Raw genomic sequence first — 27,037 nt, forward strand, 5'->3', positions numbered from 1 at the left:
AAAAAAAGGTGTGCCATGGCGTACACGATTCCAGCCCTTCTGGTTATCTGAAACAAAAAATCGAACAGGTTCTGAATCAGTAAAGATGCCTCTATCGCATGAACCTCGGACAAATCAAAAACACGTTTTTAACAAAATGGCGGCCGTTTGAAGAAAAAAAATGTTTCAAATGTTTTTTTACGTTTCCCAATTTTTCAAAAATAGTAAAATCTAGAAAAGCTGATTTTTATTGATTCATACGATAAAGATATGCATACAGATTGTATTCATATAAATCGACATAAATCGGTTCAGTAGAACTGGTGATATCGTGTATTTAAAAAACTAGTTTCGAGAAAAACCCGTTTCAAGTTAATTGTTATGGTCTTACTAGATTAGATACCGCATCACTAAAATGGCTATAGCTCAGTAAATAATGAGATTTTGAAAAGTCTTTTCTAAGGTATATAGTTTTAGTAGGTAGTAGTTTTCAGTTTTCAGCTTGTTTTTGCATTCAAATACAATATGTTTCAATTCAGAGAGCAACGACAGCACTCAAACAATAGCCATCTGCCAAAAATCTCTTGATCGGTCGGTCAGGTATCGAAAAGTTGTTGTAGATTTAGGTATCTATTAAGTGTCACTGTAGATATGATAATAATGAATGGAATGTATAGATTAGATACCTATAGGTTGAATAAAATGACTCTGCATTTGTTTGAAAATTACCAGTCGTGACCGGCAGCAAATGTAAAGTGGGGGAAGGGAAATAGCATTATTTTGTTTCTGCGTAATCATCAGAATTCAACAAAGAAAAGTGTGATATTATTCAGCAACATGAGTCAAGCCGTGATCTCCAGGATTTGCAAGTTTTTGTCTTCAATATGCACAAGTTGAGATGTATGGAAGAGTTGTAGGGCATATATTTATCTTTTTATCTACCGTTTCATAAAAATCTGAGATGACCATTTTGAGAAAATCTAGTGTAGGATTTCAAAAAATATTTTTTCGGAAGTATTATAAAATAACGAGCACTGTTGTTATTGTAATGACTCACATACATCGTTCCAGTGAATCTTTTTTGCTTTGCCTAACAACAAACTAATTCTCCCTCAAGATATTCATGCCATTTCCCATGACTCCACTGTTGATACACTTGATGATCTACTCATATCAATTCGAGACAACTAAAGTTTGGAAAGACATTTACAGATAGAAAGACTAATTTTATGCTGAATTTCTCAACTTGCGTTATACTGGTAGAGGAGACATAGAGAGAACGTTTCCATATCTCAATCGATGTAGTGTATAGAGTATTAGGTGGCTAACCCAGAATCTTTCAGAAAGTGTTAGGGTGGGTTTAGACTAGTGATATATTCATGTGAAGAAATATGATGAGATTTATAGAAATCGCATCGACCGTTTACACTAGCATGAACTTCTATGATGAATATAATCATATTTTCGGTGAATTTATTCACCTGAAGTAGAACTGCATCCAAAATTAGTGATTTCTCACCAGTGAGAAATTCACAAGCGTTTATATATGCTGAATTTATTCAAGTTATATATACCTCGGATAAGTGAATCATATTTATTCTAGCTATTGTTTTCATATGCAAATTTTGAATAAATTTCCACCCAAAAATACATGATAAAATAAAATGTTGTTAAAAATCAAATTAAAGTTCTCAACCCGCTTTACAATTGTTTCTTTAGCACCCAACTTCTATATTTCTCAATTGCTGAATCTTCGATACGTTATGCAGAAAAAGTCCCAGCTGTCAAAAACTCATATAAAAACCTAGGTCTTTTACAAAAACCATACAAACCACTTTTGGAGGAACTGCACCTTTGGGCAGTTCTATTTTTTTACAGAATGTTCATTTGTATATTTTTTTAATTTTGATTAATTGGTTTAAAGTTGCAATTTTAAAAAAGGCATATTTAGCAGAAAAAGCATCTAAAACAAAATATACCCAAAAACAAAACAAAAAAAAAACATTTCTGAATTGGTGATACGTTATGTAAAAATGCTTTCCACAAAATATATAAACAGCTAGGGTCTTTTTGATCTCGACACCTCAAAACTACCAATAACCAATGTCTGTTTCAAGTAGATATAATTGATGGAATTTAAATATTTTTTGTAGAAATACCTTTTGTTTGTTAGCAAGACATCAAGAATTGGTTCAGCGGTTCAAAAGTTCCCGATTTTTTAAAATGGATATATTAGACAAAGGAGGCATCAAGGGACAACAATCGAATCAATATTTTTGGCCTTTACTTCCCATGGAATTGCTATCAAACAACTTCATTCATGTGAACAAATGAAGTTTGTAGTTTCTTGATTTGATTTTTTTAGGTATTGATACATGCTTCGTGGTCTTTGGTCTAAATTTTGAGTCATATGTTTTATTAAATAAAAATAAATCTCTATAACCAAAAGACATAACTTTCTATACATTTATGTTTTTTTGTTGCTGAAGGGTGTGTCACATCAAATTGCATCACGGAAAAAACGCTGTAGAAATTCACCCAGTAGACCGATCCTTTTGAAAATTTTAGACAGTAAAATAAAAACTATTAAACAACTTTTGGCATTTTCTTTTTATTCATACTTCGAGCCCAAGCCCGTATGCTCGCACCTTCCTCTTTACCCCGTCCATAAGGTTCTGTACAACATCAGGTTGTAGTTTTTTTGAACAGAAATCCATTTTCTCTTGGAGTCCGCCTCCGATTTGACAACTTTTGGGTTCTTCCGGAGGGCCTGCTTCATAATCGCCCAATATTTCTCTATTGGGCGAAGCTCCGGCGCGTTGGGCGGGTTCATTTCCTTTGGCACGAAGGTGATCCCGTTGGCTTCGTACCACTCCAACAGGTCCTTTGAATGGTGGCACGAAGCGAGATCCGGCCAGAAGATGGTCGGGCCCTCGTGCTGCTTCAATAGTGGTAGCAAACGCTTCTGTAGGCACTCCTTAAGGTAAACCTGCCCGTTTACCGTGCCGGTCATCACGAAGGGGGCGCTCCGCTTTCCGCAAGAGCAGATCGCTTGCCACACCATGTACTTTTTGGCGAACTTTGATAGTTTCTGCTTACGAATCTCCTCCGGAACACTGAATTTGTCCTCTGCGGAGAAGAACAACAGGCCCGGCAGCTGACGAAAGTCTGCTTTGACGTAGGTTTCGTCGTCCATTACCAGGCAATGCAACTTCGTCAGCATTTCGGTGTACAGCTTCCGGGCTCGCGTCTTCCCCACCATGTTTTGCCTTTCGTCGCGGTTAGGAGCCTTCTGAACCTTGTATGTACGCAGGCCCTCCCGCTGCTTGGTCCGCTGGACGAATGAACTTGACAAATTCAGCTTATTGGCGACATCCCGGACCGAACTTCTCGGATCACGTCTAAACTGCTTAACTACGCGCTTGTGATCTTTCTCACGGACGGAGCATCCATTTTTGCCGTTCTTCACCTTCCGGTCGATGGTTAGGTTCTCGAAGTATCGTTTTAGTACTCTGCTGACCGTGGATTGGACGATTCCCAGCATCTTACCGATGTCCCGATGTGACAACTCCGGATTCTCGAAATGAGTGCACAGGATTAATTCACGACGCTCTTTTTCGTTCGACGACATTTTTCCAAATTTACGAAAAATTGACAGTGAAGCATGGCCAACGTGATCTATATACTCTTATCTGATTATAAGCGAAGGCAGAAGGTATAATTCCTAAAAATTAAATTTCTACAGCGTTTTTTCCGTGATGCAATTTGATGTGACACACCCTTTATATTATAGCGATTTTCAGTTTTTTTTCACTCGTCACTCGGACACGGTTTCACTTCCATTACGAAGGAATGTCGGCGTGAGAGCTGAACTTGTGACTTTTATCGTAGGGGTAAGGATGTTACCACTACGCCAGATCGCCTCCACTCATCGAGGTAAAATACCTTTTACACTTACGGCCTAAACTGTGCTGCGTTTTGACACCTCTTTTATGTCGGAAACCAAACCGGTCGACATGAAAGGTAATTTTTATCCTGTTTAAATAGTAAGCACAACAAGTGTTTTGAGTTGTTCCGCGTCGCGTCTTGGTGAGTACAGGGTTATTGACCGTTGAAGAACTGTCCGGTTCCGCTAAATGGGCCATGATGCCTTCAGTAAGCGCTTATCCTCATACAAAATGCGATTGTTCGATTAATTTCTTTTTACAAATTTGACAGTTTGCTCGTTGAGAATCAACAGTGCGTCTCAAAAGTATTGATATTGATAAAGAAAGTATTCACATCACTAAATTATTACAAAACACTCTAGTTTATGAATTATTAAAAGTGTCCATCTTACTCGCAATGTAGGTCTTAACTTACTTTCCCGTACATTAGCGTGACCACGCTAATGGTCACGAGTTCATTTTTCACTCCCGTCATTCTTCCAAAAATGGAAGTAAATGTGACGATCCAGCCAAAATGTGTTGAAAGTCACTATAATATAGAAAAATGATTTTGGTTTGGGAACTAAAGGTGAAAATTCGTTCCGGGGTGGGGGCTACCCATCCCAGATGTCCATATTTTTCTTTTTGTGGTAAAACAGCAATATCAAAAAAAATCAAAAGTATAAATTTTAGTGCAAATTTACTAGAACTAACGGAAATTCTGATAAAATGATATCAGGGCACTGTTGGTTCTCGTAAAAACTGTGATCGAATAAGCAATATCTAAGTACATATATATTATACCTTAGGAATTCCGTCTTTAACTTCTTTCCCCTCACATTTTGATATCTCGTGTAACATTTTCGGAAGACCACGAGAATATGATGTTCCCTTTTGTCACTTTCCACCACAGATGTATTTTAGGTGAATGTGAATTTCTATGATCTCTTTAGACTCTGATCATCTTCTAAAACCATTTCTATAATATCAACAACGGGAGTCAATGCCTTGCATATTGCATAATAACATGAGGCGAAATGTGATCCGATCACGACAGCAGTAATCAAGAGCATGCTTGCACTTTCAATTTGTTCAATAGCGCCCCCATTTACATGCGCATCCTGAAGATGCACCAATACAGTCAAAACATTCGGTAACCTGACCATGCAAATGCGGTCAACTGGAGGAATATTGTTTACCAAATAATCTCGTCCGTGAAATGTGCAATGCTTCTTCTACCTTTCATTCTCAGCCGCTGCTGATAACCCATAGTTCACTATGCCACGCGAGTAATTGTTGGTACTACAGTTAACGAGTAGCAGCGAGGCGACGGCGGCATCCAACTCTCCTCCGAGCACTTAAAATGCCATTAGATAACAAGCGAGAGGTAGAAAAGTTTGAGAGAAAGAGACCGTAGTATGCGAAAAGCTACTATCTCATATGGGGAAGTCCATATGTGTGTGTGTGCGCGCGTGAATGTTTGCCTCTGTGAGTCGTTCTAGGGAGAACTACCATTCCCCTCTGTAGGAATGTTTAGTCGCTAGCTAACTGTCCTCAAGAAAGGAAACATTTTCGATTATAAGCACCGCCATCTCTCATCGAGAGCTGATGGTGTGAAATAAATTTCTTATTGTTGAAAAGTGTGCCTTTGCGTTTTGTGTTTTGTGTCGTGTTACCGTCGTGGAAGAACCGAATGAACAGTGCGTTGTGTTTCTTCCGGAACTCGAATAGTAAGTGTCACTTGAGTGGTTTAGTTTGGTGATTTCAATCGGTGTTGAAATCTAAACAGGGTGGTGGAAAATTACTGGCGGTGATCAGAAATGTAGTTGGTGCAAGTCAGCGCAAATTCAGTTCAGATCTTTGAAACGCCGCCGTCTGGAAAAGTGTCATGCAGCTGTGCAACCGTTCCTTTTCTCCTCCCATATGACTAATCGTGACATGAGCTGCAATGTTCTTTTAGAATATTTCTTTAACGATAAACAGTGATTTGTGTCCCATAAAAACGCGCAGTTCGGAATTTCTTAACCTGTGGGGTTAAGGTGGAACTAGTTTCTGTGGGTAAAAATGCTTAATAGAACATTGTTTTATTTGTGACTGTCGTGACAGTAGATTGAGGATGTCAGCTCTAAGTATTGCACGTGTCGAGTTGAACTGTTTCTCAGAGTAGACAATGTGACTACTAGGAAAAATAGAGTTGGTTCAGAACAGCATATTCTTGTGCCGTCCATTATTGACGGTTAAATGAGTTGAAAAGGTAAAACTCTATCTGCCATCAAAATTTCGTGAATAGCAAACGATTAGAAATCGTGTAAATGACATTGTGAATGTAGAAGAAAGAGCCAACATTGAGTTCTGTTTTGAAATTGTTGAAGCGTTTACCAACACGCTGGACGGACAATGATGAAGAGTGTTTGTTATGTTGCTGATTGTAAGTGGTTTTTGCGTTTTAGGGATCGTTGTGAAAAAGTTGTACATTACCAATATTTTGGTCACTTAAAGTTTGTGATAACCGAATATGACGAAAAGTGTGCGTGAGCTCAACGAAGATCTTACAAGTGCCTCCGTCACTGAAAATAGACTTATTTTTTCTGAATAATCAATAAAATCAAAAGGATGAGGTTACATAGACGGAAGGAATAACTCTAGGAGATGCTATACCGTAAAACAAAAAATGCACTAAGCCGCGACTAATATTCGCAATGTTGGTTAAAAAAAACGTACCCTCGATATAACGTACATTTTACCTCGATATAACGTACACATTTCCAAAGTGTAAAGGAAATTTTTTTTTCAATATTTTTTTCTGATAGAACAATGAATTATTTTTATTGTGATGCTAAAACAAGTTTTGTACCTTCAATCAATTCCGAAATACAGCTGGTTTTGTGATTCCGGATTCTAAATTAATCAAGCTTTAATCAACAGTATGAAGGGAAACATCATGAGAAAGGCTGGCTTCGTCTTCTGATTGAAGTTATTTATTAACTTTACTAAAACAGCAACACAATAATGTAATATAGACTGCGTTTGTGAGTACTTTATTATGCTTCGATATAACGTACAATTCGATACAACGTACAATTTTGAAAGTGAAATGTACGTTATATCGAAGTTTACCTGTAATAGACTATGAAAAAACGGAGGATTTCAGCGAAGTAATCAGTAAGCAATGAAAAGCGTGTCGCTGATTTCTGTTGACAGTTTGATGAGTGTCTCATTTTTACGATCCCCTTTGTATGCAACTCTATTTTGTGAGGTGTGTCAAAAAAAAAAAGCTAAGTGATTACTATCCTGGTGTTGGTTTTGTGTTGAATATTTCCAGGTTGTGGAAGTTGATTGAATATGCCGTAATACGGAGAACGTCTTTTGTAAAAGAAGAAAAAATCTGAAAAGTGATTCCGAATGAGTAGTTTTGAACAAAAAAAACTGATAATAATATTATAATCGAGAATCTCTGTTAATCGTCGTTTAGTTTAAAGTGAAGTTATCAAAGACTACGGGATCTATATGACTAGTAATGGGATGTTAGAACGATATAAAGAACCATGAATAGTTGGTTCCCAATCCGGACATAGTTGTTTCTCGATAAGAAAACTATTCCGATTCGCAATAATAAACACATTATATTTTAATTCAAAAATATAGTTTGACAACAGAAACAAATTCCGTCGATGCTTTTTATTGAGCACTTTCCTCACAAGACGAATGACATGCCAACTCGTCTGGTCATTGACAGCACCATCTCAGGTTCCAGTGGGTGTAAAGACATTGATCATTCAAGCAGCTTTGCATACTTGATCTAAAAAACGTTAGACCCCTTCCCAAAAAGGGCAAAGTTTTTTATAAATTTATACAAAAATTTCTAACTCAAAAACTATAAGGCCTACAAAATGTTGGTCAAAGAACGAAGTGTAGGAACTTTTTTCTATTGGGAAGGGGTCTCTATTGAGATATTGAAACTGTTTTTTTTTTCAATTTACACTGAAAAAAATATTTTAAAAATTTAAATTCATTTGGTCCTTATTTAAAAAAATTATATCGAAAAAATTATATGAAAAACCAATACAACACAATAATCAAGAAGTCTCCCATACATCGGAAGAAGGGCACTCTCTCTGGCAGACAGATTTCTAAACAACTTCTTCATGTTTTCTTTGAAAAATTACTACCACTGTTTTACTCGTACTATTTTGTGTGTAAATTCCCGCGATTGACACGTTCTAAAACTTTTTTCAGTTTAGATATATGCCAAGAACATGTCAATCCAACAATCCCTTAGTCTGTAAATATTTTTTTCACTTGTTGAGTGTGAACCACTGCGTCCATCATTTTGAACTATTGTGGTATGCCCAATTTTTTCTATTACGCTTCAAGCTTATCTACTGCTTATTGATGAAGAAGTAGACTGGCGACGTACCGTATTCATGCCAATGCACTGTTTGTTCTACGGATAATTTGGTTATGCAATATATGCTCCGCTCGTTTTCAACTTTTTCGGTATAAATATTTCATTCGCGATTTCAAATCACAGTCTTGCAACAGCTAGCGAGCAGATAATAGTCTCTTAATATAACTTAATATCACATACACCGGTTTTGCTTGATACGGCGAAAGAATGGAAGAGAAGAAGCAAAGAGGAACACTGCATCGCAAGTCCCACCTCTATGTAATTATATCGCCATCAAATAAGTTTAAAAACAGCGTCCCGTTTCATGGCATCCGGTGAAGAGTTCCTCTATATTTTACATCACACGAACACATTGTTGTTGTCCTTATGTGTTGCGAATTTATTGAAGTTGTCAATAAATGCGGAATAATGGTGGGACCAAATATAACCGCCTGTGGCCGAATGTGTGTGTCAACTGCAAAAAATACCGCCGCGATAGCGTTCATGGTGAATACTCAATGAAATGCGTATATTGACAAAAGGAAAAAAATGGCGACACAAGGTCAGCTTGTGTATTGTTCTCGCTAGGGCAAGAATGAATCATGAATCTTCAGCTGCTTCTACTCAAACTAGTGGTCCTTTTCAGGGTTACCATAGTTTTCAACTTAAGAGGTATTCATAACATTTCAATACATTCTAAAGTAATATCCGACACTCTCTAGGGAATATTGAACTCCATTCCAAATGTCTACTTCCAGGTGTTTTTTTATGTTTTGGGGTTTTAGGTGTCAAGAGCGAAGAGATCCTAGTTTTTTTAACACGTGTAAAAAAGTCCCAACTTAAAAAAAACATATAAGACTATTTTTATTAAAGTTTTGAGCTGATTCTACGACCCTCCTTTTTTTTAAAAAAAAAGGTGGCTGCTTCACAATTTTACAATTTTTATTGTGACTGATTTTCTATATGAGGAAATGATTAATTATTAATATTACACAATTTGAATTAATATTGGTATTTGAATAACCAAGTTTTGTGGAATTTTGAAATCTAATGATTTAGCTATTTTCGCTTCATGTGGCGCTAGCATCCGTTTTTTACTAGTAGGGGAAAGTCGAGAAAGACGGACAGGGTGGGAAAGACGGACCCCCCTGTATGGTTGATAAATTACATTTTCTAATCTACAAAGCAGCTCGAAGTAATTTTCATCTGCAGATAAAAAGTGCTCATTGTTATCGAGTAATTTTTTGGAGTCTTTTTCCTTACGTGAGTGTTTTATCATCATATTTCTTTTAGTTTATGGGATCAGCGGTGAGTTTTCTCATTTTCACTCCAAAGATATTGATGAAAAAAATACGACGAACATTTTGTTCTGAAATCAAATGGATTATCTCCTCCTTTCCTCCTTCATAACAGATACCCAATACCTGTAACCGGAAGTTATGGATGATTCATCGGATGGAGGTGGCTGTAAATGTTGTTAACTTTCCAAGAACAACACTCGTATGTTTAGTCAGTGGTAGTCAGTAGTAGGGACAAGAGCTAGTACGACATCTCCTCGACCTAGATTCTATCGGAAGTACATGACGAAAGTCAGACAATTGACTATCGAACTGGTGAAAAAAACGAACTGAAACATTCGTTCAGTAAACCAACTCAGATGATTGTCATTCCGGAAGTCGGAAGCTATTATCGATATGAAAAAATGAGAAAAATTAGAAAGACCCTCCTAGGTGACTTTAGTCAAGCCTTTTTATTCAATCTTTTTTAAGGTCCATTTGAAGTCATTGAGTACATCAATTTGAGTGCCAGAATATAACTTTTCAGTAAGTGTCCATCTTTCCCACCCCAGGTGTCAATCTTTCTCTTCAAGTGTCCGTCTTTTCCAACTCATTCTTATTTTCCCAAAAATGCCGGACACATTCCTTTGAATTTATTTCTGCCTCAAAAACAATTTTTTATTATGCAAAGAGACTTAGACTATCAAATGTGTGGTGTGATTGCTATATTTTTTTTGTGAAATTCACTAAAAAAATCAACTTTCACTTAAGGTGCGCCTTATTTCCAACCTTTCCTCTATTATAAATGATTTAAATTAATTCTCTATCTGGAGAACATATCTAATCATATTTTATTCTCTCTCTTTCTCACTTACAGAATTATTGTTCGTAACTAATCAATTACACGTGAGAAGCAAAGAAACAGCTACAAGCCATAGCTGCTGCCACAATCAACGACGTCGTTGTACGCTGAGAAAGACCACAGGGCGTTTCGTTCCCGCGAGTGTAGACAAAATCGTTAAGGTGGCTCCGCAGGCCGAACAACCGTCAGTCAGTATAGCAAGGTTTCACTTTCCACCCGTGGTGATCGTAGGGTTTCCCCCGGACATTGAACGCACTTCTCGCCATTACAGGGTACTGATTTCGGCACAAGGGTATGGTATATTTTCTGGGACATTGGGGCATGGGAGATACTGAACGCACGACTACTCAGCATGTCTCCAATAGTGTGCAACAGAAACAGAACAGTTTCTATTACGACAATAGTACTCAGCAGCAGCGAAATGCAGAGTTTACTACGGCAGTATATCACCAAGAGCAGCAGCAGCAGCAGCAGCAGAATCTGCACCAGCAACAAAAGCTTCAGTCGGAATCTGAATCTGGGACGCTTATCAGCAGTTTCTGTCTAACGAGAGGCAGCGCCAACACTACTGCTCAGCTCAACAACTATCATCTGACAGGTGGTGTCAGCAATAATCACCACAACGTACAAAGCCATAACAATAGCAATCACCGCAATAGTAGTGGTACTGTGAATCAGTGTTTGGGTTTCCCCCAGAGCCATCATCACCAACAGCAGCAGCAGCAGAGTCTGCATCCGCAACAACACGATACAGAAAGTGACGAGGATGAGATTGCCCTGTATCCACTGAATAATCAGGTGAGTATTAGATATTAACGCGAATGTTGACATTGTCAGTAAACAACGATAGCGGCAACCTTTCATCATCACTCAATAGTGTCTCTCCATTCTCGAATTAAACGCCCCTTTGTTAAAAAGCAAATACTTTCACGTAGGGTATTTTTTTTGGCTAATGTTATTATGACAGACATAACGCGTTTGTTGTCGAATAGGGAATCGACTAAGTCACTCCAAAAAACCTGAAAACATTTGAATTCTTCCACATATGGAATTTTGTCATATCACCAGTTGCAGTTTCAATTTGTTACCCATTTCATGTCTTAGCTTTCAACTCTTTAATTCTGTCACGGAATATTTCGTACAGGATGGAACTGTGGCTACATTCTTCAATGTGTGTTGCTCGACATAAATTTTATTTTTTTATATTGGGTCGTGAAAATCCCAACTATCATACAAGTATGACCTTACCATTTTTCTGGTTTAAAAACACATCCTTCTTACACATAAAACATATTTTACACATATAAACTTATATTGAAACTAATAGGGAGTGGTGTCCAGGAAAGGATCGCGTTGTTGACGTAGGACAACGGAGAAATTATATTCAATTCGCTTGTTTATCATCTTGGATATTTTTTTATAATGCATCAAATTTTCAGGAATCATTATTCTGTAGAAAGTTTTGGTGGTTTTATAGGATCAGCTGACGATGGTTAATTCGTGGATTCATTCTTACTATCGTGAGAACAATATAGTAATAGTATTAGTAGATTGAATATCTATTGAATTGAATTGAATATCTATTAGTCCGATAATTAGGGCTAATCTTGTTTACGTTCTTCTTCTTCAATGGCACTAACGTTCTAGAGGAACTTCGCCGTCTCAACGTAGTATTACTTGCGTCATTTTTTATTAGTACTTAGTTGAGATTTCTATGCCAAATAACACGCCTTGAATGCATTCTGAGTGGCAAGCTTTAGAATACGCGTGATCACAGTGCAAGTCGGAGGAAATTTCTTTGACGAAAAATTCCCCCGACCAGAACGGGAATCGAACCCGAACACCCGGCATGTTAGTTATGACGCTAACCACTCGGCCACGGGAGCACTAGTTTACGTTAGTGAATAAAAATAAAAATATGGATATAAAAATATGAATTATTTATTTTTTGACATATGGTTACGTCTTTCAGTAATGATACCAAATCAGGAGCCATCACTTTTTTTATGAAATAGTTTCAACGTTCATAATTACTTTAGCTCTGAACAGATTTTGATCGACGTGGGGACACCACGTCGATTTGCATACCGACTGGTGAAGAGTGCCTCTGTATTTTTGCATCACATCATATTCGAACCTGTACTAAGGTGTGAATTTGAAATTTCGAAACGGGAGCGTTATGTTTGAGGTGAAAAGTTTCGAGCGTTAATATTTCTTTGTCAGTTGAACAAAGTGTTTAGTCTATCACTTCATTCGAAAGTTGAAAGGTGTATGAGTAATGTTGGTTACTTGCTCAAAACTGCTTCGAAGGCGAACCATTAAAGTCATAAAAATATATAATGAGTACCTGCTTGAAATTCCGTCTTAGTCAAGGTTTGTCGATGCATGTAACCTCTGTTTTATCTTACTACTGTACTGAACAATATTTGTCGCTACAGAATACATCTTCAGAATATGCAAGAAGCAAACATAGTATAAAGCAGAATCAAAGCAAAAGAGAAAAATCAAATAGAACGTACGTCGTCGGTTTTCATCCCGTGAAGATTGTACGAATTGCTGATGTTATGCGTTTTCAAATAGTTAACGGTAATAGGGGACCAATATATAATCGCCTGGAGCCGCACTGTGTGTAGTACGAGAAGAATGTCGCGATGCGTACTGAATGTGTTACGTGTATTTTTCTCGCGAGAACAACAATGAATCATGCATCGACCATCTTCAGCCGCGTCTATAAAGCAGCGCAAATCCATCGGTCCTATTCAGGGCCACTAAAATTTTCGATTTATTTTAGAGCTTTGGATGTATATTAAAAGTCTATTTTATATTTATTTTTGGCTGAAAGAAGCTTCTGTGAATTTAGTAGTGTGTTTGGATTAATTGACTAATGATATTCTTTCGAATTTTAAACGTTTTAGGCTCTGTCATTTCATTCGCTTCTAGCCTTGAAAAAGGACAATTTGAAAAATCAAACTAAACAACTTGGCCTTGCAAAATACCCTTTGGAAAGCCGTGCTACCGTCGAGTCGCTAAGTGGATGACTGATGAATCGTGAATGACTTATTTGTTATTTTTTTTTTCAAATGACCATTCATTTTTCGTGGTTTTCAATTATTGTTTCCGGGTTAAAATAGACGTAAGGTATTATTCAGCGTTGAGAGTTATGTTTTTTTTTTGAAAATGGTGGAGAATTATGCCTGGCGCTTTTTTACGCGGGAACCGCGGTAACTGGAAAATCCGCGTAAAAAAATCGTGGGTGTATAATGTAAATGTATCCTTACGAATGAATGACCTTCATTCTTTACACTTTTCTTTAATCGATTTTTTTTCTCTTTAACCCCGGAAAACCCACAGGTCGGCGGCCATACGCGCTTGTTGCTGTTGAATCAGAGCACCGTCATCAAACCGCTGAATCTACGTGAGCTAGAGTTCTATCAAAACATTCCCAGCGACATCCAGCAGTTCGTTCCAAAATATAGAGGTAAGTGTTCTGGGAAAAAGCACCTCCCATGTTCTCTTTTCCCACAGGCTGGCAGGCTGCTCATAGAGAGCATTCCATTTGGTGGTGGATATGTGTCCCTGATGCATGATACATTCCAACCGAGCGCAATCAACTCGGGACCAACTTTTGTCATTGACATTCACTGGCGGAAAAAATACCTCTGTGTGTACACCATCACATACACATACACACCGTATGCGTTTTACCGGAATAGATATTATGTTGCTGCACGCCTGAAAAGGGACAGCGACAATTCTATTTTAAGTTTTTTTTGCAACGCTTTAGTTCGTTTGTAGCGAAAGTAAGAAGAGCGCGGGGTAGCAACTTGTGCCCACGCCGCCGCGCTATTTGCGTTCGCTTGTTTTTTTAGTGTTTCCCAAGGGGTACTTTGTGTAATTGAAATGCACAAAACTCGTTTTCCTCTCTTCTGCTGCGTCCAGTGGAAACATGTGTACAGAATTATTCATACAAACAGTTTCTGACCCTGGAACAGCTGATTGGGTGATTGTCATTTATGTGTCATCAAAAACAAGGGGCGCAGGAGCTGATGTCAATTTGAACCAGTGTTGACATATGTTTGTTGGGATGTCAAGGTCAGAGGCTGTCAGTTCCCTGAGTAGAGTTCTGCCATTTGAACCACCATATCTATCTATCTATATATATAAAAATTGAGTGATGTCTGTCTGTCTGTCTGATTCTTATAGACTCGGAAACTACTGAACCGATCGACATGAAAATTGGTATGTAGGGGTTTTTGGGGCCGGGGAAGGTTTTCGTGATATTTTGAGACCCCTCCCCCCTCTCTAAGGGGGGGGGGGCTACCATACAAATGAAACACAAATTTCTGCATTACTCGGAAATTAACCAAGCAAACGAAACCAATGTTGGCATGTGAAAGTTTTAGGGTGCAATAAATGTTTCTATGATGGTTAGACAGTCCTTCCCCCACTCAAAGGGGGGGCTGCCATACAAATGAAACACACATTTCTGCATTACTCGAGAATTAATCATGCAAATGAAACCAAATTTGGGATGTGGAGGTTTTAGGATGCAATAAATGTTTCTATGGTGATAAGATACTCCTTCCCCCTCTCTTAGAGGGGGCTGCCATACAAATGAAACACAATTTTTTGCATTATTTCCGAGTTAATCAATCAAACGAAACCAAAGTTGGCATGTGAAAGTTTTAGGGTGCAATAAATGTTTCTATGATGGTTAGACAGTCCTTCCCCCACTCAAAGGGGGGGGGGGCTGCCATACAAATGGAACACAAATTTCTGCATTACTCGAGAATTAATCAAGCAAATGAAACCAAATTTGGGATGTGGAGGTTTTAGGATGCAATAAATGTTTCTTTGGTGATAAGATACTCCTTCCCCCTCTCTTAGAGGGGGCTGCCATACAAATGAAACACAATTTTTTGCATTGTTCGGAAATTAATCAATCAAACGAAACCAAAGTTGGCATGTGAAAGTTTTAGGGTGCAATAAATGTTTCTATGATGGTTAGACAGTCCTTCCCCCACTCAAAGGGGGGGGGGCTGCCATACAAATGGAACACAAATTTCTGCATTACTCGAGAATTAATCAAGCAAATGAAACCAAATTTGGGATGTGGAGGTTTTAGGATGCAATAAATGTTTCTTTGGTGATAAGATACTCCTTCCCCCTCTCTTAGAGGGGGCTGCCATACAAATGAAACACAATTTTTTGCATTGTTCGGAAATTAATCAATCAAACGAAACCAAAGTTGGCATGTGAAAGTTTTAGGGTGCAATAAATGTTTCTATGATGGTTAGACAGTCCTTCCCCCACTCAAAGGGGGGCTGCCATACAAATGAAACACAAATTTCTGCATTACTCGAGAATTAATCAAGCAAATGAAACCAAATTTGGCATGTGGAGGTTTTAGGATGCAATAAATGTTTCTATGGTGTTAAGATACTCCTTCCCCCTCTCTTAGAGGGGGCTGCCGTACAAATGGAACACAAATTTTTGCATTACCCGAGAATTAATCAAGCAAATTAAACCAAATTAGGCATATGGAAACTTTAGGGTGCAATGAATGTTTCTATGGTGGTTAGATACCCCTCCCCCTCTCTTAGGGGTGGCTGCCATACAAATAAAACACAAATTTCTGCATTACTCGAGAATTAATCAAGTAAATGGGCGGGACGAAGTTTGCCGGGTTAGCTAGTGCTCATATAAATTTTCTCAAAGATTGTTCCACTGATAAAAATAAGTTTTTCTTGTGATTTGTTTTCAATGATATTACTTGTTATCTTTCTTTCTTGATTGTGTGTTTTCTCTAAGCTTTATCTGATATCATACCCATGGTTGGAAATTCACTATCGGTGTGTCAGTATCCTGAACAGAAATTATTTACATTCCGTGGGAAACGAAGAAAAAAGTCTTCAAGAGAGCTCGCTTTTTTCGTAAACAACCGGTTCGGAAACGATTCGCAACATTTTTCTTGGACCTCCGAGCAAACCAATTTCGTCCACACGCGCTAATTTTCAACTTCAACTTCAACTTCAACTTCAAGAGAGCTCGCTTTTTTCGTAAACAACCGGTTCGGAAACGATTCGCAACATTTTTCTTGGACCTCCGAGCAAACCAATTTCGTCCACACGCGCTAATTTTCAACAAACCGCTGCTCCGTCTTGTATTTAATACAAACCCCACGTCCGTCCCCACAGTTTGTGCCTTTTTTTCTACGATTCTGCACTGTTACAAACATTTCGGCACGCTTCTGTGAATGAATGCCGCCAAGTGGGGTGGTAATAATGAATGAAAGTGAAATCAAGCAGGCAACTTTCTCACCGCCAAATGAGTCATTAACTCGACGTTGTTCTGCTGGACTGGCGACGCGCGATTATCGGCGCCTGCGATCAATCAAAAGACGGCCAGACAGACCGGTCAGTATCGGTTCAGTAATCTCGATAATCAATCTGCATTCCTAACCTGAAAAATGAGAGCTACGGTGGCGGTACCGGACGCTATCTGCGATCGGTGTCAAATTTTCCCACCCACATTGCGATTTACATCACAAAATTTAAAATGAATTAAGACAAAAAACGAAACGAATGGTATAAATTCTAATTTTAGAGAGCCATTTGGGGCCGTCGCCGCCGCCATGCCATACTTCCATAGTGGAAAATTTCATGGAAAAATTGCTATTTTGGAGCTGTTGTTACTCCCGCCTCAGCTCGGTAGCAGCATCACCAGCAGCGGACGCACTTAGTATGCTAATGGGACAGTCTCATGGGTCCCCTCGATACATGCCAATGTGTGACGTTTGGGCGGGGGGAGGAAGGAAAAGACGTGTTGTTTTGACTTCTGGCGGCGACTGTAAAACCAATGTCGGCTGACAGTTGCGATTGGCGGCGCTCTCGAAGCAAAAGTACCAATAAAAAGAGAATATACGGTGGAATTTTGTTTCCCATCGACTGACCGACCGGATGGCGGATTTTTGCGTTTCGATGTGCAGCAACAGCTGTACAGAGGTTTACGCAAATACGACGGTGAACTTATGGAGTCAATTATGGGTCGGTATATTGAAATATTAGTCATAATATATTAGTATAAACATCTAATGTTTGTAGTATTCATATGGGCGTGCTGTTTCGTAGAGGGGAATTTATTTAGGTAAACTTATTCTATAACACATATATTATAAATTTTGTTGACTTTCGAATGATCAAAAATATTAGTATGATACTTGAAGTCAGGCAGTCTACGAAAAAGGAAAAAAAATACAAAAAATAGAATTATAAAAATTTCAAAAAAATTATAAAAATTGCGAAAATTACAAAAATTGCCAAAAACAAGACAATTACAAAAATTATACATAAACATAACAACATAACATAACATAACAAATATATAATAATATTAAAAAAAAACAAATAAAACAGAATCTGTTTTGAATCGATTATATACAGGATTAGATTGTATACAGTGAAAAAAAATCGGAAGATGTCTATAATCGAGTCCGTCCTGTATATAAAAAATGCGGAACATACAAACATTATTAAAATATTGTAATTAAAAAAATTATAGAAATCACGAAAGCTACACAAATTGCAAAAATAGGACAATTGCAAGAATCACAAACATTACAAAAATTACGGAATTTATCAAAACAGATGAAAATTTTACAAATTACAAAACATAAAACATTGGAAAAATTACGAACATATCAACAACGAAAAATGAACAAAATCTAACAAAATTCCATAAATAATATAGTTATTAAAATTGCAAAAAATTTAAAAATTACAAAAGTTACAAAAATACGGCAATTGCAAAAGTTATGAGGATTTAAGATCATGCAGGATACCCAAAATCAGCAAAATTATAAGGATTGAGTTAATTAATAAATTTACAAAAATACTCAAACTACTCCAATTACTGAAAATATTCAAATAACATAAATGACGATAATTACAAAAAATATAACAACTGCAAAAATTACAGGAAGATTAAAATTACGAAAATTACGAAAACACGTGCATTACGAAGATTACAAAGAATTGGAAATAAAAAAAACTGAACAAAATTTAGAATTAAATATTGTGGAACAGTTAAAATAATAAAACAAAATCAAAATTTGAAGAAAATTAAAAATTGTGGAACAATTAAAATATTGAAGAAAATTTTAAAAAAATGTAAAAAATCAAAAAAATAGAGAGAATAAAAAACAAAACTGTAGGAATTTGAAAAAAAGAAACAAAATTTTAAATTGAAGAAAATACAAAAAATAAAATGATTAAAGCCTGAAGCAAAAAATTGTTTTGCGAAGATTAAAAATTGAAGAAGATTGAAAACTACAAACTACATCGAAAATTCAAGGAAGTGGGAAAACAAAATAAATTTAAAGCATCTAGATAAAAAATATAAATTATAGGAAACTGAAAAACGATGATAAAAAAGATCAAAAAGAGAAGAAAAATGGGAATTTATGATTCAAGAATGTTAAGTATTGAAAATTGAGAAAAGTTTAAAAATTATTTGAATTTATTGTTGTTTAGTTCACAATTTCTTAAATTTTCTATTTTATTCAATATTAGATTTTTATTATTTATATTTAAATGCTCACTTTCTTCGATAATCAATTCTCAATCTTCTCTGATCTGCATCCTTTTTTCGATTTTCAATTTAATTATATTTCAAAATTAATTGTCAAATCTTCAATACATATTTTGAATATAATTTTTTTTTCAATTATACGTTTTTGAAACTTTCTAGTCTCTGACTTTGAGATTCTTATCTTTCATTTACTTAATCTCTAAAATCTTTAAAAAATTGAAACTGAAAATTCAAAAATATAAAAATAATATATATAATATAAATATTCAAAAATATTGAAAATTTGAAGATTACGTAAATGAAAGTTAAGAATTTAAAAGTCGGGAAAATTGACAATCGAAAAAATTGAAGTTTGAAAAAAATTCTGAACTGGCAAGTTTTAAAAAAATTCAAATTACAAACATTTGAATATACAAAAAAAGTATTGAAAGTTTGACAAATAAATTTAGAATTGAAGGAAATTGAAAATCTAAAAAAAAGAATGATCAGAGAAAATTGAGAATATATTATTGATTAGAAAATTACGAATATAACTAAAAAAAGGGGGTTTTCGAAGTCTAATTGGTTGCACGTCCGCTACTAAGCGAACGATTATTAGCTCATAACTTAGGGCCCCCAATTGACCATCTTTGTGTGTTATTCTAGCTACTTCGTCCACGCAACAATCATCATGTGATGGTGATCCCAACATCTCACTTCGCATACGATCTGCTGCATTGATAATTTGTGCTAGAAATAACACAACAATGGAAGCCCGCTATGTATGGTCCAACTTTGAACATTCAAACAATAGTAATATTCTTACGCTAGAAGAGGCGACATGGTGTGATTTACTACACGTGTATCGATAAGATAGGAATACTCTGTGTAATACACAACAACATTATCGCCAGATCAACAAAATTATCGCAAGATAAAAATGTACACGAATAAATTCGGCTTTGTTACAACTGGATTGCTAAATGAGCCTAATAAAATAAACAGATGGGATGAAAAAAAACGAAAAAATCACAAATTGAAAATTTAAAATTATGGAAACTTTTAAATTGGAGAAAATTCAATATTGGAAAACACTTATAATTGAAGAAAACTCTAAATTTGAAGAGATTCAAAAATGATAAAATTAAAAAAAAATAAGAAACTAAAAACTGATGAGAATAAAAAAAAAGACGATTAGAAGATGGAGAAAAATTAAAAATTGGTGAAAATTAAGTTTCAAAATAAAAAAAAGTAAAATTGAATAACGTTCAAAATTGAAAAACAAAAAAAAAATTAATAAAATAGTGAAATGAAAAAAAAAGAAAAGGTGAAAAAAATTAAAGTTGGAAAAAAGTTTGAAGATTGAAGCCCAATTAAAGAAAGCTAAGAATTAGAAGTTGAAAAAAATCGAGGAGAGTCGAAGATTGAAAAAAAATGTGAAACGAAAACTCGGAGAAAATCAAAGCATAAAAAAAATGTGAAATGAAAATTTTAAAAATAATTGAAATTTAAAAAAAATCAAATTTAAAAAACCAAAATTCAGAACCAAAAAATTTTAAAAATTCAAACAGTTTTAAGTGGGTATTCTAGTATAGAGACACGAATTTCTGACGTTTTTCCGAGCTCAATAAAAATGAAACAAAAAATATTTTTACCATCCATAAAAGTTTAAAAAAATCATTGCCATGGCGTACACGATTCCAGCCATTCCGGTTATCTGAAACAAAAAAAAACGAACATATTCTGTATCAGTAAAGATGATGCTATCGCATGAACCTCTGACTAGTCAAAATCATGTTTTTTTTTTGACAAAATGGCGTTTTTTCTTAAGTTTCCCGATTTTTTAAAAATAATAAAATTGAAAAATTATCATTCTTTAGTGGTTTATGCGATAGAGAGATTTATGCAAATTGTGTTCATATAAATTCAACATGAATCGGTTTAGTAGAATTTGACTTTTAGAGGCGAATGAACTGAAAAGTTTAGAACCTCTATAATTCATCACGTTTGTTCAGTAGAACTTGAGATATCATGTACGCCAGTTTGGAAAAACTAGTTTCGAGGAAAACGTGTTTGAAGTTCATTGTTATGGCCGTACCAGGTTAGATACCGCTTCACTAAAATGGCTCTAGCTCCGTAAATAAGAGAATTTTTGATGAGTCCTTTCTAGGGTATATTCTTGAATGACTAAACTACAGAAATATGAAGGAAAGAAAATGATTTTTTTCCAAATTTCCAAACTAGAATACTGCCTTAAGTTAGAGAAAAATTTAATTGATTATGTTCACAGTTGAATGAAGTAGATTCCATCTTGCAAACTTATTGGACGGCAAAGGCTGAAAATATCACATGTACGATATCACAAGAAGCAAATGAACGGTAATTTTTCAGTGAAATATCTTTGGTATCAGTTTGCTGGAGAAAACATTTTTCTGAAGTGGCTCATATGGACCACGAGACAAAATACTTGAACCATCCTCAAACGTTCAAACAATGCTACGGAACAAACGACGAACAATGGTGTGATGAATCGTCACCGAAAAAAAATGCACATTACTTTGGGTTATCCAGTAGAAACATTGTATGTTACACTTTCATACGATTAGTTTTACAAAGTTACAGCCTTTGTCGTAAATATTGTAAGTTTCCTATTGCTCTGCTATTTCCGTTTTTGCTGATCTGTAACTAAACAAAAATGAAACTGCAATTTAATGTCAATAAGTTGTAGTGTGAAAGTCCTCTTGGATACAGCTGACTATGAATCTTAGGAATCGTGTCGCTAGGGAATAAACCTACGCTTAACGTTGTTCTTCCTAACAGAATATAACATAACACAAAAGTTTATTGCTGTCTTGTCCATTCTGTCCAAATACAACAACTGGATCGTAAATCACAGCAACTGCGACGACGACGACAACCGGATATTTTGAGCTCCACGTCACTCGGATACCCACCGCGAAGCAAAATATCAACTCGATATCTTATCACTTCGCGTCGGATGATTTTTTTTTTGTATGCAGACAGCAGCACTTCGCACTACGCTTGTTGACAGTAGCGTCATCCCGTCTGTAGATAAAAAAAGGGTAGGTAAACAATACTGATAGAACCGGTTTCTTTCTGTTTGCATCAGCTGTTGCCGACGAATTTTCAATTTCAATGGCCGTCGATCGTAATAGGTTCTAATTGAGATAAGTTAATTTTTGATTATTTTGATTGTTCCGCAGCAGCAACACATGATGCACATAGTTAAACGTACAAAAGCAATAGATAAGATACACACATTGTTTTCATTATTCATTTCGATCAGTTACGTCAATTCTCCAAAACAAATATTCGCATTTACTAACTAGACTCCCAATGTTCCTGAACGTAATTATGAAGTCACAATTGACGACAATCGTAGATCGAAATTATTTATGAGCAGCACAGATCGTATTTCAGGGCCGTTCTCTTTTTCGGGCGATGGAAATGACGACACACTGAAAAAGCGGTTCAAAATACTCCAATTGGTGAACGATGAATACCAACATCGGCCATAAATAACTTCACGTACCGCAGAGCGACGCTGAACGATTGGATAATTCGGAAAACAGATCTATAAAACTGATCTATTTTTGAGTGAAAAATCCACATTGGATTAATAGTCGAACTGGTAGTGAACGACGGTAGTAAAACTGTCCTAGAATTTTCCTTGCCAGATCGTATATCTCATGTGAAATGGACAGAACATTACAGCTTACCAGTTAGTTGGGTGAAAATATTGATTGAGTGCGAGTGCTCCGCGTTACCATTTAAATTCCTGCGAGTAGTATTTCTGGACAGCGTTGATGGCCATCAGGCCAGTAACAATAAATTAACGCCATCTGCGTGTGGCGTTTGTCGATCTTCCCCAACACTTGTCGTATTTGGGGGCAATGATCGTTCACAGACATGGGGGTGCTTCATTGTTGACATTTATAGGTTAGTTTGAATCTTGTTTTTCGATGGTGGGCCCGCAATTTTTCTCCGGCAAGGTTTACGATCTACGCGCGATTCTGAATTCCAACATCTTCCGCTTATACGTTCACACCGGAACGACGGATCCGCCGTTGGAATCTCTCTTGACCGTCGCGTCCGGGCGCCATCGGCGGCGACTGGCGTCGACGGTAAATATTTGTCACCAGTTGAGGTGGTGGTTCAGGGTTACACATTTCTGCGATTATAATAGCTGTTGAACGCTGGTGATGAAAAATTGGACATGGTGGGACCTAGATACGGTTGAAATGAATCACTAGGTAAAAGATCGAGTGAAGGAACTTAAAGAGTGCCAGGTTGTACTGTGTTCTATTTTTTTTATGAATCCGTTTCTACTACGTTTTATGTGCCAAGGAACGTTCTCTGTTTGATCGAGCCACATTATATATTGTTTGCAAAATCAAAACCGCAGTGCAAGCAATCGGGATGAAAAGAAAATATAACAAGCCTCGTGCTAATCACTTTTAACAAGAGCATTATGTTGCATACGCTATGAACCGCGAAGCACAGCTCTCCTTTCCAAGGTACACACGAGTTTCACCTCCAGCTTAGTCTAATTTGCTTAGAAGTAAATCCTTGCTTCGTGGGGCCATCATAATCTGCTGTGTACTATCGTGGCGAGTTTTTGTAACGATGCAACGTGTTTACATGTTCGTGCACTTTGCGCAACGTTCATCACTCGCATTTAAAGTGCGATACAAACTGGCAAATGACTGAATAGTTGTCTGACTACTGATTTATAAAGCACGCTGCCACAAAGATGAATCAACGTGATATTCTGAAAATGTCACTGACAGATGAGTAATAATGTTGTTTGATTTTGTGTCTGTGAATATCCATATCAATGTGCATCAAAATACGTGAAATAATGCATATCTACAGCATAAAGGAACAATCTTTTTCAATGCTTTGTTCTGTGATGATGCTTTTTTTGTGTTCTTTGGTCCTGGATAATTGTGGTTATGGCGAGCATACTATAGTGGAGCGTACTCGTTGTATTTCACTGCCAAACCTGAATAGCGTTGCAACATACAGAGGAGAACAATTGATGGTATGCCGGCTTTGTTTCGAAGCATAATGTGACACATAATTTATGCCTGATGGGTTCGAACTTTGGGCCACGATGTGTGCTCCCCATCCCATACTCGGGTCAAGAATAGCGGCGATTGCTTTGCGCCAATTTATGGGATTCTTTTGTGTGTGCAGGAGATTTTTACTTTCTATGAAACTGGCCTAAAGGCCAGCCATAAAACCATCAACCAACCAGTGAATTATGGTTCTACTAGCAGATTTTTCTATGGCCACGCTATTGTCTAGAAATCTGCATAATGGCTTTGACGATAATCACGGCATGCTCATGACACTGATCTTGTGTCTCACTTCCGAGAGGCTGAAGCGTAATCACTAAGGTTATATGTGAGGGGCTTAGAATGAAAAGGGTGTAAGTGATTTGATCGATTTCTCTACATCGACTCTCTCTTTTGGTCATAACTCAGCTGCAAACTCATTTATTAACTAAAGAAAAAGTTGACGAAGAGAAATCGATCGAGTCACTTACACCCCTTGCATTCTAAGCCCCTCATGTAAGTGTATGTCTCAAATGGCGATACATATACTGCCCATGTTTGCATAGGAGACGTAATCACCAACACCATTAGTGTTGGAAAACGCAATTTTGTTGTTTTTTTTTCTTGCCTACAGGAGTAACTTAAAGGCGAATGCACTTCAAAGTTTAAAGCCTCTTAAAAAACAAAGAAAGAAGAAACAAGAGTAACAATGCAAAATTCCAATGAAATAATCTGTCCAGTTTGAAGATATTATCGGTAAAAAGTGGGCATAGGAGATTCTGCGGATTAAAACATATTTTTTTTCCATTTGGAAAACGCTTGCGTCTGTTTATGCGGACAATCAATCGTTTCAATGAACATTTGTTCGCATAGCTAGACCTGATCACCAGGTTGCACTGTCTGTAGCGTTAGTTTTTACATTTCCGATAATAGTCAAAACGTCTCCTTCGATAGTTTCAGTTTTTATCGGATAAAATTAGAAAGGTTTGGAAGAAATTTAGTTAAATGTCTGGAATAGGTGCTCTACATTTGTAGCGAGTCTATGATAGTACTTTTTTCTGAATACTCTGGCATATGATAAGAACAGCAGGTTCGTGTTTTTTTTCAATTAATTGAATTTGTAAAGGAAATCTGCAATGTTGGTAATTTGAGCAACATGATTTACCGATATCACGATCAATCGCATAAAAATGGTGGAGTGACTTACACCAACGGTATGAGTAAATGCTAAGTTTGTGAAATAATTCGATGTCGAATCCGAAGAGTTATAATGCTAAGAACCAATATTATTTTAATTTTACTACTTTTTTTTATAATTTTTTTTTTATATAAATTTAATTTTACTACTGATCTGATCTGGTGTCATTATCTATTTGAAGATTCAAATACAGAAATTTAGGTAATTATAACATTCAAAAACACAATTGCTTCTCTTTGTTCATCGCAGTGCAGTGTACAAAAAATAATCATTATATGAGCAGCGTTTCAATGGTTTCTTATATTCATCTATTAGGAAACACTAAGTAATAAGACACTATCGTGACAGGCATGTTTGTACTCTACAAAGAATGTGATTCAAATGTAGATTTAGCTTATAGCACATAATACTGGCAATTGTTGATTTTCGAACGATGTATGAAAGCTGTATCGTGCACCCGTGGCCGAGTGGTTAGCATCATAACTAACATGCCGGGTGTTCGGGTTCGATTCCCGTTCTGGTCGGGGGAATTTTTCGTCAAAGAAATTTCCTCCGACTTGCACTGTGGTCACGCGTATTCTAGAGCTTGCCACTCAGAATGCATTCAAGGCGTGTTATTTGGCATAGAAATCTCAACTAAGTACTAATAAAAATGACGCAAGTAATACTACGTAGAGACGGCGAAGTTCCTCTAGGAACGTTAGTGCCATTGAAGAAGAAGAAGAAGATGAAAGCTGTATGGAACTACGTCTGTTATGCGGACAAACAGTGATTTTTAGGAATCGTTTTTTTCAAAATTGCTCAAATGGTTCCGAACAAAAAATGTTTTTTTTGCATGTTGAGCAAAGGTAGCGTAGAATGCATAACGACGAAAAAGTTGATTTTGTTCATTTTGTCGCTTACGTCTCCTATACAAACATGGGCAGTATAGGTGGTACACCTCGGTGGAACCACGTGTACAAAAATACAATCAATTCATGTTCTAAAAAATAAACTTCAAGCGGAAATGAAAATACGGTCGATTATGTCTCGTTTCTCTCCGATTTTTCCGTATGATGTATGACTTTGTATTTTTAATTGTTAACATGTGCAACAATACAAAAATACATTAGAACTCTCCACCAAACGCTATGAAACCCGACGCGGAGTTTTAGTTTATCGAGCATCCATCTTAGACTCAACGTTGCGTACAAAATCGCACCGTGATATGCGATCGAGCCTCCGATGTAATCGTGCTCTCGCACTTCGTATCGAGCATTTATTAACTCTATTATACAAGAAGTTCTTGATCTCACATTCTGCAGTTTTAAACTACAATATATGATCATAAATTAGCATGTGTCAATTGAAGAACCTTTATCTGATCATGAACGCATAATTTTTAACTATAATTCTGGTGATCTCTTGATCAAACAATTCAGAGATTCGAGAAAAATAAGTTGGGATACTTATCATTCCAAACTTCAGAAAAAAAAATTAAATCAGTGGAACGTATTTCCCCTACTGAGCAGTTTGAAATAGTTTCATTAGAATTTGAAACCAATGTTAAATTCACCTCTGAAGAAAATTGTCCACCAATGTTAAATCCACCTCTGAAGAAAATTAAGGATGCATCTTGGTAAAAAAAAAGTGAAAAGTTTAGAAAACTCTTCTACAAAGCAAAAATTACTTCTGATTGGACAGATTACAAAAACTGTCTAACGGAGTATAACAAAGAAATCCGTAATTTTGAGAGGGGGGATTGGAAGTTCACCTGCGA

The 27,037-nt window shown here is 36.5% G+C and overlaps 1 protein-coding gene across 5 annotated transcripts in view; it reads left to right on the plus strand.

Annotated features, from left to right (window-relative positions):
• LOC129764717 (uncharacterized) overlaps positions 1-27,037 on the plus strand; it is a 138,493-nt gene that overhangs the window by 79,389 nt on the left and 32,067 nt on the right. Inside the window, exons 2-4 of one of the 5 annotated variants that reach the window (XM_055764117.1) lie at positions 10,447-10,633; positions 10,703-11,229; positions 13,783-13,909. In XM_055764117.1, the coding sequence (XP_055620092.1) occupies positions 10,726-11,229; positions 13,783-13,909 (631 nt within the window). In that variant the 5' untranslated portion in view covers positions 10,447-10,633; positions 10,703-10,725. Of the gene's footprint in view, positions 1-5,454; positions 5,636-6,017; positions 6,160-10,446; positions 11,230-13,782; positions 13,910-27,037 lie in introns of those variants that run through there. The other 4 variants (XM_055764119.1, XM_055764116.1, XM_055764118.1 and 1 more) reach the window with 4 other exon arrangements.

The sequence above is a fragment of the Toxorhynchites rutilus genome, chromosome 2 (assembly GCF_029784135.1).
Source record: "Toxorhynchites rutilus septentrionalis strain SRP chromosome 2, ASM2978413v1, whole genome shotgun sequence".
Classification (NCBI taxonomy): Eukaryota; Metazoa; Arthropoda; class Insecta; order Diptera; family Culicidae; genus Toxorhynchites; species Toxorhynchites rutilus.